This window comes from Halteromyces radiatus, assembly GCF_025201355.1.
Source record: "Halteromyces radiatus strain CBS 162.75 chromosome Unknown BX664scaffold_8, whole genome shotgun sequence".
Lineage (NCBI taxonomy): Eukaryota > Fungi > Mucoromycota > Mucoromycetes > Mucorales > Cunninghamellaceae > Halteromyces > Halteromyces radiatus.
This window is the reverse complement of record NW_026251694.1, coordinates 924357-936499: the sequence shown is the minus strand read 5'-3', so window position 1 is coordinate 936499 and position 12143 is coordinate 924357. Positions and strand designations below refer to the sequence as shown.

General features: G+C 33.7%; 4 protein-coding genes across 4 annotated transcripts; 3 read left to right on the top strand and 1 right to left on the bottom strand.

Moving 5' to 3' along the window:
* Nucleotides 1-14: 14 nt before the first annotated feature.
* Nucleotides 15-2091, top strand: BX664DRAFT_340929 (uncharacterized protein). The gene is made up of 6 exons (XM_051546910.1): nt 15-241; nt 333-382; nt 448-632; nt 710-852; nt 937-1285; nt 1398-2091. Exons 1-6 carry the CDS (start codon nt 116-118, stop codon nt 1895-1897), a joined length of 1353 nt encoding a protein of 450 aa, XP_051397198.1. The 5' UTR covers nt 15-115; the 3' UTR covers nt 1898-2091.
* Nucleotides 1945-2681, top strand: BX664DRAFT_340928 (uncharacterized protein). Its single transcript, XM_051546909.1, has 3 exons — nt 1945-2168; nt 2241-2378; nt 2438-2681. Exons 1-3 carry the CDS (start codon nt 1952-1954, stop codon nt 2584-2586), a joined length of 504 nt encoding a protein of 167 aa, XP_051397197.1. The 5' UTR covers nt 1945-1951; the 3' UTR covers nt 2587-2681.
* A 232-nt stretch (nt 2682-2913) lies between these two features.
* BX664DRAFT_340926 (serine/threonine-protein phosphatase 2B catalytic subunit A1) lies at nt 2914-5279 on the bottom strand. The gene is made up of 10 exons (XM_051546908.1): nt 5121-5279; nt 4831-5037; nt 4642-4766; nt 4460-4571; nt 4240-4385; nt 4030-4169; nt 3891-3968; nt 3599-3819; nt 3217-3510; nt 2914-3145 (listed from the first exon to the last, which is right to left on the bottom strand). The coding sequence occupies exons 1-10, from the start codon at nt 5260-5262 to the stop codon at nt 2964-2966; spliced, it is 1647 nt and encodes a 548-aa protein (XP_051397196.1). The 5' UTR covers nt 5263-5279; the 3' UTR covers nt 2914-2963.
* A 361-nt stretch (nt 5280-5640) lies between these two features.
* Nucleotides 5641-12101, top strand: BX664DRAFT_197879 (uncharacterized protein). The gene is made up of 14 exons (XM_051540101.1): nt 5641-5848; nt 5942-6017; nt 6119-6361; nt 6427-6444; nt 6524-6540; nt 6639-6760; nt 6829-6991; nt 7056-7186; nt 7278-7470; nt 7542-11333; nt 11391-11530; nt 11595-11681; nt 11759-11867; nt 11934-12101. The coding sequence occupies exons 2-14, from the start codon at nt 5960-5962 to the stop codon at nt 12081-12083; spliced, it is 5223 nt and encodes a 1740-aa protein (XP_051397195.1). The 5' UTR covers nt 5641-5848; nt 5942-5959; the 3' UTR covers nt 12084-12101.
* Nucleotides 12102-12143: the final 42 nt, after the last annotated feature.

Genomic DNA, 12143 nt, shown 5'->3' with positions numbered 1-12143 from the left:
ATTTCGTCCTGTTATTTTATTTATTTTTATTTTATTTTATTTTATTTTCTCTATCTTCCCTCTTTCTTTTTCCTTTATAGATTATATCCTTTCTTATTGAGATATTGGTATTCCAATGTTACTGAAATCTAGTCTTTTATTATGTGTGAATGTAGCACTTGCAGCAGCCATGTATAGTAGTCGTGATGCTGTTGTGGAATTAACGACAGACAATTTTAAACAACAAGTCCTGGACAACGATGTAAAGTTATATCCTACTCAAGAAACTGCTATGACTAACTTTTTTTTTCTTTTTCTTTCTTTCTCTCTTTTCTTTTTTGTTGTTGTTGTAGAAACTGGTGGCTGTTGAATTTTACGCGCCTTGGTGTGGTCACTGTCAAAAGTAAGTCATCCCCTTCTTTTTTCAGAATTGATATTTATTATTATTATTATTATTATTGTTTATAGGCTTGCTCCCGAATGGAAAAAGGCAGCAAACAATTTAAAAGGATTAGTAGATGTAGCAGCTATTGATTGTGATCAAGATGCAAATAAACCAATTTGTGGACAATATGGTATTCAAGGTTTCCCCACCATCAAAATCTTCCGTCCAAGTGTAAACAAGAAAGGTGTTCGTACAAAGAGTCCCTCTGGTAAGTTATTAATATTCATGATATTAAATGATGACTATGAGTATGTTATTTATATTTTATTTCATTGATGATCATAGACTACCAAGGACCCCGTGAAGCCAAACCTATTGTGGATCATCTTTTATCACTTCAACCTTCTCAAGTTCGACTTATTAAAGGTGATCCTAACAAGGTCAAATCAAAAGCAAGTATCTCATTGGACGACTTTTTGGCAACTGATGTAAGTGATTCTATAGATGATATATTTTAGAATAACATTCTGATATTGATGATTTCTTTATACATACATATATATATATATTAGAACACAACATTAACCAAAGTGATTCTTTTCACTGACAAACCTACGACAACACCTCTATACAAAGCACTTTCAGTAGATTTTGGTAATGGACGATTGTTAATGGGTGAAGTTAAGAAAAATGAAAAACTAGTGTTGGACCAATTTGGTATTGATACATTCCCTACTTTACTTGTGATACCTCCTGGACAAGATGCATTGGTTTATTCTGGCAAACTTAAATATCAACCACTTTATGATTACTTGTCAACTTATACTTCGGAATCCGTTAATCAAAAAGACAGGACAAAATCATCCAAAAAATCTACGACTTCTCCTCTTACTGCTGCTGAACCCATTGTCAAACCAAAAGGTATATATCATTATAGTTTTCTCACCTCAATCATTTTTTTCCTAATCACTCTCCTTTTTTTTTTTTTTTTTTTTTTTTGTTTGTTTGTATGGTATCTTCCCCATAATTTTAGTCGTGGAATTAGGAACAAATGAAGCTTTAAAGGAACACTGTTTGGCATCCGGAAACATCATTTGTGCCATCACCATTGTATCACCGGAAGAAAAGGATGAAGGTATTACAGTATTGAATGACATCAATGAACAAAACACCAATACATTGTTCAGATTCGGTTGGATGACCAGTGATAAAGCATCAGATATCATACAACAACTTGATTTGGTACAAGATTATCCTGGCCTCTTCATCCTCCATGCAAGTAAACAACTTTATCGTCCTTACATTGGAGCATGGGAAAATAAGAGCATTACTCGTTGGTTGAATCAAATTAGCTCTGGTCGTGTCCAAGCTTGGCCATACTCTGGAGATTTGAAGGTTACTGATACTACGGAACAACAACAAGTAGAACAAGAAGATCAACAAAAGGAAGAAGAAGGGCAATCAATGGAACAAGAAAATCAACAAGCGGAAGATCAATCAGAAGACCAACAACGTGTCCGTGATGAATTGTAGTATTTGGGAATATTAACCTCGCTCCAACTTTTTTTTTTTTGTTATATCAGAATAATGATATTATTTGTATCAATTTTGATCATTGTTTGTTTATTTGTCTATACCTTTTTTTCTTTTTTTCTTTTTTTTCTTCACTCCTCGAATATACTCTTCTTACTTTTTATCACATCTCTTTTCTATAAATTATATTATATTACCTCAATAAAACAAATTATTCAAATGAAAAACGTGTTCATCATTCTTTGTTCTCTTTGGTTGTCCTTTGTAGCTGGTATCATATAAATTATGATTGGTCTTTTTTTAAGGTTTCAATCTGATCTAATATACTTTTTTTTTTATGCAGGCGCGTTGATCTTACCGCAAGATCATGAACAATGGAAAATAGGACAAAAGCATACTGTATCTTGGGATCATTCCTTGTACACTGATGCGGATACTGTGAATGTATTTGTGGATGAAGATCGGTCCATTTCGTTGGGACGTAAGTGAAATGTTGATCTCTAGCTACCCTCCTTATCTTACTTTCTCTTTTATGAACAGATGGTTCGGCTTTAGTAGGAAGACTAGATGTTGAATTACCTTCGCAACTTGCTTCATTCAATGGTCAATTGATTCATATCGTTGCCGTTTTTCGTCGCGATCTTCATCTGTACAATGTTGAAAACGTTGCCGTTCAATTGTCACAATGATCAATTCTGCCAATTCATTTTTTTCTCTCTTTAGTTAATGTTTTGCTTGCTTCCGCACCTCAGTTGTCTTTCAATGTTCTCGATTGAAATAAAACACACCATTTTTTTTTTTAAAAAAAAAGAAGGCAACAAATTTGTATTGACATTCAAGGCTTCCCTTTTTTGGAAGCTGATGTGTCAAATAGATGTCAACTGCTTTGTTTGTCCTACATTGACATTGTTTCTTAAGTTTCTACCAATATCATAAGTATGATAATTATTAAAAAAAAAGATATAAACATTTTATTTTTATATGTAAAAAAAAAAAAAAAAAAAAAAAAAAATAATGTCACAACGAAGATAAAATAAACAAAATAATACTAATCAACATTCATAAACTAATCAGCATCCACCATAATAGCGTCGGCTACTTCATTCATGTGTTGATCCTCTTCTTCCACAGCATCTCTGATTTTGTTGTCAGTTTCTTCCTTGAGTTTTGCATCCTTCATTTCACGAGTAGGTGGTAATCTTTCATTTTCAATATCGGATTTTTTGGCATCTTCAAAACTGGTAATGGCTAAAAAAAAAAATATTATCATTAGAAATAAGTGTCATTCTTTAAAAAAAATATATATATGCCAATTTTACCTGATTTGATTCCTTCCACACCCAAAGCAAGAGTTCCCAAAGGTAGTTTTCCAGTAGGCGATAACGACTTGAGTTCCATCACACGTTCAGAGTTTTCACGCAAAACAGAGAATACTCTAGACATCTTACCAACGGCCAAAATCTTACTCCGAATCACTGTTCGTCTTTGATCTATATCGTCATTGCTAAGATTCGCGGTATTTATAGGTTGTTGTTGTAATGATAATCGATGTTCTCCATCTGCCAATTCCTTTTCACTACAAATATTGAGGATTGCAATAAGCATATCCGTAACTATTTGTACAAAAAAAAAAAAATAAGTCCTCTCCAAAAAACCCTCATTCCATTTTTTTTCTTTTTTTTCTTTTTTTCTTTTTTTTACTTTTTTCGCCAACAAAAGGTAAACTCCAACTAAAAACATCCATAAAATTGGGTAACCAGTAAGGGTGTGGAGTAGCATTGAATTGTCGAATATTCATTACATTATTTTCGTATTTCAAAACAGCAGCCTTGTTATTGTAAATATCAAGATAGTTGGGTGCCGAAAATATGGTCATGACTGCTGGAAAGGATGTCGACCGACTTCGTTTGTACATACGATAACTACCCAAAAAAAAAAAAAAAAAAATGAATCATGACTATCGAGGACTCTTGCCTGTTTTTATTTTTCTTACCCAGCATCTTGAGCTTCATGTCCTCTAATGATGGATAAGAGGCCGTTTCTTTCCAAAAAAGCACATGAGGCAGAATAACTATTTTAATAAATAAATAAATAGGTAAGCTTAGTTCATGCTTCTAAAGTTCTTTTCTTACCTGAAAAAGTAAGAACAGCCTCTCACATGATTGTGTGTAAACATTTCATTTGTTGTTTCTTCTCCAAAATCTTCATGTGGATCAGCCCATAGTAAATCGCACATTAATCCTTGAGTGGGAGGTTCATGGAATCGATCAATCTAGCAATAACAATAAAAAAAAAATTAAGACAAGTTCTTCTTTTTTTTTATATCTTATATTTGTATATACTTGATTAAAATCGTCCAAAGTCTGTAATCGAGGAGATAAACCACCATGGATACATAGAAATTGTCTATTCATTATAGCACCAAGAGGGAGCGAGCAAAAAGATTCCATACATGCATTATAGACTTTTTCCGTATATTTATGACGACCTAAGAATAATAGAGGAAAAGATAAGTATGGTGATGATAATGATTTAAATTGGATTAGAAAGAAGTTGATTTACATTCAATCTTAAAAGTAAAGTAATCAGTCAAGTGTCTACATTCATGATTTCCACGTAATAGAAATAATGTATTCGGATACCACATTTTCAGACTCCATAAATAAAGGACGCACTATATAAAATATCTTTGAAAAGTTAACCAACAAACATAGATGATAATTAATTTTTCTTTTTCTTTTTACCTCAATAGAAAAATATCCTCGATCGACGTAATCACCTAAAAAGAGATATCGCGTATTTGCTGGATCACCACCCACTTCAAATAATTTCATCAAATCATAGTATTGACCATGTATATCACCACAAACTACGAAAAACAAAAAATTTGATAAATAATTTAATTTATACTCTTCTATATATATATATAATACCTGTAATAGGAGCATCCACATCTAGTAAGTTTGGTTCTTTGGATAATAATTCAGTGCCTTTTTCAATAATATAGAGAGCTTGTTCTTCTGTCAGTCTGCCTTCACGATAAAAATGGTCTTTAAGAAAATCAGTATTTGGTAAGTCAGGAAGTTCAGGATGCCAAAAGTCTTCGTCAGTAGGAATGTTCACAGCAGGTGCAGGGACATCTAAAGTTTAGATGAAAAATAAAATAAAATAAAATAAAAGGTGATTAGTTAATATATATATGTTTATCCTTTTTTTCTTTTACCTTGAACTACGCGGTCTCTAGTACTGACAATAGTACCATCTTCCATAGTATATTCAGTAAAATGAATAGTAGGTACAGGTTTCTTATTATTAAGTCTTTGAATAGCAGGACTAATAGGACGAATTGGAGGGTCAATATCCATGTCAGTAGAAGTATCCATGATAATAATAAAAGTAAAAAAGAAAGAAAGACAAAAAGGAAAAGACGGGCTTTGAACATTTTTATGGAGTGGTTTGCGTGTGTAACTTATTTGAAATATATATATATATAAAACCAATAGGTATGTATATATATATTAAAACAAAAGGATAATTTCTCGTTTCAGTATTTAGTGTCAAAACAGTTTCAACTTTTTTTTATTTTTTTTTATTTTTACATTATTCATACTATTTTTTTTTTTTGTCAAACTGTATAGTTTTTATTCTATATTGCTTGTTTTTCGTCCCTGTATACAATTTCAATCTCCTCCCTCCCTTTTTTTCTACTTTTTTTTTTCCTTCTTCTTTAACACTTTTCTTCTTTTTTTTTTTTATTTCTTTCTTTCTTTCTTTCTTTCTTCTTTTCTTTGAATCCTATTTTTACTTTTACTTCTTTGATTGCTATACTATAAAGTCATTCAATTGAAGAAATCAATAAATTCATCACGTCTTTTTGTTATTTACTTTCTTTATCTTGGGTCCTTCTATAAAATATACACATCATCCTTTATACTCAGTCTTCATCTATTTGTAAGTAACTATGAAAAGAAACCAAAATGTAACTCAATTTATGGAACACATACACTAATCAACACGTATTATTATTATTATTATTGTTATTAGTGCTGACACGACTGGATAATGAGCGGAGGTGGTAATATTAAAGTCGTTGTTCGGTGTCGTCCCTTGAACTCACGAGGTAAAATTAAAATAAAATAAAAAAAAAAAAAAAGGTCAGGAACAAGACTAATAATGAATTAACATTATACAATAATAACAACAACAAATTTATTTGAATAGAACTGGCACGTGGCGCAACTGGACTTATTCGTATGGATGGAAACCAAACGATTATCTCAAAACCACCGGATCAGAGAACTGGAAAAGAAAGCGAAGATATCAAAGCATTTACTTTTGACAAGTCATATTGGTCTGCTGACAAAAATGATCCAAGTTATGCTGATCAACAAACTGTATACGATGACCTTGGTGAGGATTTATTGAATCATGCTTTTGATGGTTACAATTGTTGTATTTTTGCATGTAAGTATTTATATATATCATAATCAATTCAATTCTTATTCATTTTTCCTTCCCTTTTTTTTTAGATGGTCAAACTGGTTCTGGTAAGAGATTAAATTAAAAAAATAACGCGTTTTTTTTTATCTAATAGTAGTTCATTCTTTTATTCGATCTGTTCTTTAGGCAAAAGTTATTCTATGGTAAGATATATTTTTTCCTTTTTTTTTTTTGCATCTTTTCAATCTGTTTAATCAAAATACTGATTATATTTTTTTGTTCTTTTTTTGCTTTTCATTAGATGGGTTATGGTGAAGACAAAGGGGTTATACCTCGAACTTGCTCTGAGCTTTTCAATCGTATCAATCGTATAGCTGAAACAAAGGATGAAAAATTGACACATCGTGTCGAAGTCTCTTATATGTAAGTAAAAATACATTTATATAATATATATATATTTTTTACTTATTATTTTTTTCTAAAAAAAAAAGTGAAATCTACAATGAAAAGGTGCGCGATTTACTCAATCCAAAGAATAAGGGAAATCTCAAAGTTCGTGAACATCCAAGTACTGGTCCTTATGTGGAAGATCTTTCTAGATTAGTTGTCACTTCTTTTGATGATATCAATCATTTGATGGACGAAGGAAACAAGGTATCCTTCTTTATTTTGGAAACCAATACAGTATTCTTATCGTTTTCTTTTATACTTATAATAGGCTCGAACAGTGGCAGCAACCAATATGAATGAAACATCTTCTCGATCACATGCAGTATTTACTTTATTCCTGACACAAAAGCGTATTGATGATTTGACCAATTTGGAAACTGAAAAAGTGGCTAGAATCAGGTATGTAAATCCACTTATTTTTATTATTATTCATTTGGAAATTATACTTGAGTGAATTGATGATCTATATATTTTTTTTTTCTTTTCTTAGTTTAGTAGATTTGGCAGGTAGTGAACGCGCAAATAGTACTGGTGCAACAGGTACACGATTAAAAGAAGGTGCAAATATCAATCGGTCTCTTACAACTCTTGGGAAAGTTATTGCTGGTCTGGCTGAACAATCTCTCGCTGAAGGCAAAAAAGGAAGAAAATCAAAAGAAGTTTTTGTACCATATCGTGATTCAGTGAGTATTAAAACAAGAAATTGGAAAATAAAATATTTGAGCTAAATTCAATTTGTTATTTATATCATTAGATCCTTACTTGGTTGTTGAAAGACTCATTAGGTGGCAACTCGAAGACGGCAATGATTGCTGCTATTTCACCTGCAGATTACGATGAAACACTCAGTACATTACGATATGCTGATCAAGCAAAGAAGATTAAGAACAAGGCGGTTGTTAACGAAGATCCAAATGCAAAGATGATTCGGGAACTCAAGGATGAATTGGAAGTACTACGTGATCGATTACGAACTTACGCTCCTGAAGAAGTAGAACAGCTCACGGCTTCAAGTGCATATAAGAAATCTGGTGGCCCTACTTCTCCATTGGCTACACGGTTTCCTGCCAATCCTCTCCAGTCCAAGACGAATCAAGAATTTGAAATTACTGATAGTCAAGGCAAAAAGAAAAAGATGACCAAACAAGAAATCATTGATCAACTACAAAGTTCTGAAAAGCTTTTGGCCAACTTGCATGAAACATGGGAAGAAAAATTGAAGAAGACGGAAGAAATACAAGTGGAACGAGAAAAAGCTCTGGCGGAATTAGGGATTGCTGTACATAAGAACAACGTTGGTGTCTATGCTCCAAAGCGAATGCCTCATCTCGTAAATCTCAATGAAGATCCTCTCATGTCCGAATGCCTTATGTATCAACTCAAACTTGGCGTTACTCTGGTGGGTCGTAGTGAAAGTCAAGTTCAAGCTGATATTCGTCTTAGTGGCTCCAATATTCAAGAAGAACATTGCTCCTTTGAAAACAACAATGGTACAGTCACTCTTCATCCTGGTAATGACTCTCTTACAATGGTCAATGGTCGACGATTAGAATCTCCACAACGATTGAAAAGCGGTTACCGAATTATTCTAGGCGACTACCATATTTTTCGATTCAATCATCCGGAAGAAGTACGACGTGAAAGGGATTTGCAAAAACTCGTAGTGGAAAAGGGAATGAGCAAAGATGGATCAAATACTACGATTCTTGATGATGATGCTGATCGACCTGAATCTCCAACCGAAAACTCAAGTATGATGGGATCTGAAATTATGGACTGGAACTATGCTCGACGAGAGGCAGTGCTCAACTATTACTCAACAGAATCGAACTTCGGTGGTCTCAAGGATGAGGAACTAGAAAAGATCTATGATGATATTACACGGGTACGAAAGTCACGACGAACACGATCAGAAAGCCGAACCGACAATGACGATGATGACTCATCAAGAGGATCAGTACGAAATTCATCTACACCTACTATGATTGAAGATGGAACTGAAAGTGTCTCTACGGAACTCACTTTTGCTCATAGCGAACTGGAAGAAAAATTCAAAGTGGAAAAAGAACGGATGTTACGTGAACTGGATGATCAAAAACGACACTTTGAAGCCAAGATCAATCGAATGTCTCGACAATTTTCTCAACAAACAATGACGGCAGCAACAACAATGAATAATAATAACTTGTCTTCAGCAGACTCAACAACGTATACCCCTGCTCAACAACGACTTGTTACTAAAGTAGCAAACCATTGGAAACGACTTCGAAATGTAGCTATGGCGGAGATGGTATTGACAAATGCAATGGTGCTCAAAGAAGCCAACATCATATCACGAGAATTACGGAAAGATGTTGTTTATCAATTCACAGTGATCGATGATGGTCCATTCTCCAATCCAATGTCTTCTTGGGAACCTACTTCTGCTTTACACCAATTTGAAACTGACGAAGATACATCCTTTATTCCATCAACAAAACCTTGTGTTGGTGTCCGAGTGATTGATCGCAAAAATCAAGTCATCTATACCTGGTCATTGGAAAAACTCAAACTACGTCTTCAGAAAATGCGAAATTTATATAACTTTATCGATCGTCCACTCTATTCTAAACACTTCAATTGGGAAGATCCATTTTTTGAAAATCCATGTCCAAAGTATACATTTATTGGTGGTGCCACAGTATGTTTACGCAATTTGATTCTACAACAATCTTATCAAAGTCAGGTTCCTGTGATGGATCGTTCTACTGGCCAAATCAAGGGTTTACTTCGAGTACTTATTGCTCCTATTGCAAGATCGGTGGCTATCAAAGGTCCTGAAGCTCGGTTTTTACCTTTTTCCGATACCGAATCTGAATATACCTTGGACATCAATAATGGTGACAAAATCAACAACAATAACAACAACAGCAACAACAACAACAACAACAACAACAATGATAATAATAACGATATTGATGACGATGGCAATAACAACAATAATGATATATCAACAACGCAACAGGTTCAAACTGATCAACAACTTTTATTTGAAATACGACTTTGTGATCTATCTGGTCTATCTGAAGCTGAATATACACAAGTGCATGTACAATACAAATTATCTTCTTTTGGTGGTATTCCTCCTGATTCCATCTCTGAAAAAATATATACCACGTCTCCAGCTGAAGGATTTGGAAATGGTGATCCTATTCAATTGAATCATTCTCAAACAATCTCTCTTGTGGTGACAAACAGTGTATTGGAAGTACTATCAAACGGAACGTTGGCTTTTGAAGTATATGGATTAGCTCAACCCAAGGCTCTTTCTCAATTCGAACGATGGGATGATCAACGGGAAAAGGACAGATTGGCCAAAACTCATCCAGGATATCATGATCAAACCAACAACAATAACAACAACGACAACGCTGAGAGTAACAGAACGAACGAACCTCCTTCCCCTATACCATCATCGCTGGCTGTGACAGAACGACGTCCTGAAGAAGAATTACTAATGGCAGAACGACATGACGTAGTAGCATGGATTCAAATATCTGAACTTTTACCGAACGGCGATTATCAACCAGTAGAAACAATCTCAGAGCATGCGCTAGATCGTGGTGTATTTACATTACGACAAGGATTACAACGACGAATTCATATTACATTATATCATACATCTGGGCGTCAGTTTGAATGGCAACGAATATCCAAGGCAACCATCGGCAGAGTACGACAATTAACATCAAAAGGACGAATGATTGATTCGACATCTTATGAGGCGATACCGATCAAATTATTGGGACATCCAACCCCTTCTGGCGTAACATACAACAGTGATGGAACAAGTCAACTCTCTATACAAGGCGCATGGGATAGCTCACAACATGATTGTTTATTTTTGAATCAATTGACACCATCACGTACCAGGATTATTCTTCATCTTGCTTGGGAAGTCGAAGCTAGCAAATGTGCCAAGCCAATTTCATTTGGAATGGATATTGCTGTCCGAGTCACTGGAAGAGACAGATCATCAAGTTACGCGACATCTAGATTCAAAAAATTACTGCTTGGTGCTGGAAGTGGAAAATATCACAAACAAATGTCGAAAGCCAGTGGCGTTTTTTTGGTACTTTTGAAACCTCCTATGACAAGACGTGTGGATCAACTTTGGCGACTAAATACGGCATCCAAGTATATTCGTGGAGAAGAACTTTTTTTGGGATCATGGAGACCACGTGGTGTCTCGTTGATCAATGATTACAAGATCATCCGTCGGAACATTCAGATGAAAGAAGATTTACAGAAAACTAATCAAGTTTTGACATTACAGCATCCACATCATCATCATCCTACTTCCTCTACCATAGTAGCAACAAATTCAGCAAAATCAATGGATTTGATATCGTCACCTATACCATTATCATCATTACCACCATCACCACCTCCATCGTCTACGACAACTTTTATCAAAACTACCTCAGAAATGACTGAAGATCAAAAGCTTGCCTTATTAAGAAAAGTGATTGATTTATGGAAAATGAAATTTGGATCAAGACAAGATGTAAGTTGAATATTAATGAAAGTATGAATGTTCATCCTATTTTTTTTTTTTAATTAGATACAATTATGTCAAGATCCACCTATACCAGGAAATCAAGAGACTGCACATCAGCAACAATATCAACAACTACAAAAACCATTAGATAGGTTGGAAACAAATACCAATTTATTAGCAGATGTCAAACTTATATCTCAGTCGTAAGTAAATATATATTTTTATCATACGGAAATGAATGAATATTGATTATTATCATTTTGATAGACCAAATATAACGAAAAAGGGATATCTTGTATACCAAGAAGATGCATTGGAAGATATTTGGATCAAGCGTTGGTTTGTGATGAGAAGGTAAGACAACAAAAAAAAAAAAAAAAAAAAAAAAAAAAGAATAACCACAGGTAACTCAAATTATTTATCTATTGTAGACCTTATATTACCATTTACATTGACGACAGTGAAAAAGATGAAACAGGTATCATCAATGTTACCTCTGTACGTGTTGATTACAATCGGGATTTGGAAAAACTGATACAGGTAATAAAAAGAATTGGGAAATATATATATATGTATATCTGTTTACGAAATGATTTTTTTTAATAGCGTACCAATGTCTTTGCTCTATATACCAGCAATAATGCATATACAATTCAAACCAGTACGAAATCGGATATGATGGATTGGATTTCCAAAATTGATCAAAAATTCCCAATGGACCGACTTTTGGATGACAGTGATTATTCTACTTGTTGAAAATATGGATTGCTTTATTTTTTTTTATTTATATATTTATATATTGTTATTATTATTGTT

What these genes read in the sequence shown, in the direction of transcription:
- BX664DRAFT_340929 (XM_051546910.1), top strand. Translation starts at nt 116, where the DNA reads ATGTTACTGAAATCTAGTCTTTTATTATGTGTGAATGTAGCACTTGCA. An exon ending in TGGTGTGGTCACTGTCAAAA is followed by an intron (nt 383 to 447) that starts GTAAGTCATCCC and finishes TATTGTTTATAG; the next exon opens with GCTTGCTCCCGAATGGAAAA. An exon ending in ACCCATTGTCAAACCAAAAG is followed by an intron (nt 1,286 to 1,397) that starts GTATATATCATT and finishes CCATAATTTTAG; the next exon opens with TCGTGGAATTAGGAACAAAT.
- BX664DRAFT_340928 (XM_051546909.1), top strand. Translation starts at nt 1,952, where the DNA reads ATGATATTATTTGTATCAATTTTGATCATTGTTTGTTTATTTGTCTAT. An exon ending in TTGGTTGTCCTTTGTAGCTG is followed by an intron (nt 2,169 to 2,240) that starts GTATCATATAAA and finishes TTTTTTATGCAG; the next exon opens with GCGCGTTGATCTTACCGCAA. An exon ending in TCGGTCCATTTCGTTGGGAC is followed by an intron (nt 2,379 to 2,437) that starts GTAAGTGAAATG and finishes TTTTATGAACAG; the next exon opens with ATGGTTCGGCTTTAGTAGGA.
- BX664DRAFT_340926 (XM_051546908.1), bottom strand. Translation starts at nt 5,262, where the DNA reads ATGGATATTGACCCTCCAATTCGTCCTATTAGTCCTGCTATTCAAAGA. An exon ending in TAGAGACCGCGTAGTTCAAG is followed by an intron (nt 5,038 to 5,120) that starts GTAAAAGAAAAA and finishes TCTAAACTTTAG; the next exon opens with ATGTCCCTGCACCTGCTGTG. An exon ending in CTTTACTTTTAAGATTGAAT is followed by an intron (nt 4,386 to 4,459) that starts GTAAATCAACTT and finishes TATTATTCTTAG; the next exon opens with GTCGTCATAAATATACGGAA.
- BX664DRAFT_197879 (XM_051540101.1), top strand. Translation starts at nt 5,960, where the DNA reads ATGAGCGGAGGTGGTAATATTAAAGTCGTTGTTCGGTGTCGTCCCTTG. An exon ending in GAAAAAGTGGCTAGAATCAG is followed by an intron (nt 7,187 to 7,277) that starts GTATGTAAATCC and finishes TTCTTTTCTTAG; the next exon opens with TTTAGTAGATTTGGCAGGTA. An exon ending in TTGTACCATATCGTGATTCA is followed by an intron (nt 7,471 to 7,541) that starts GTGAGTATTAAA and finishes TTATATCATTAG; the next exon opens with ATCCTTACTTGGTTGTTGAA.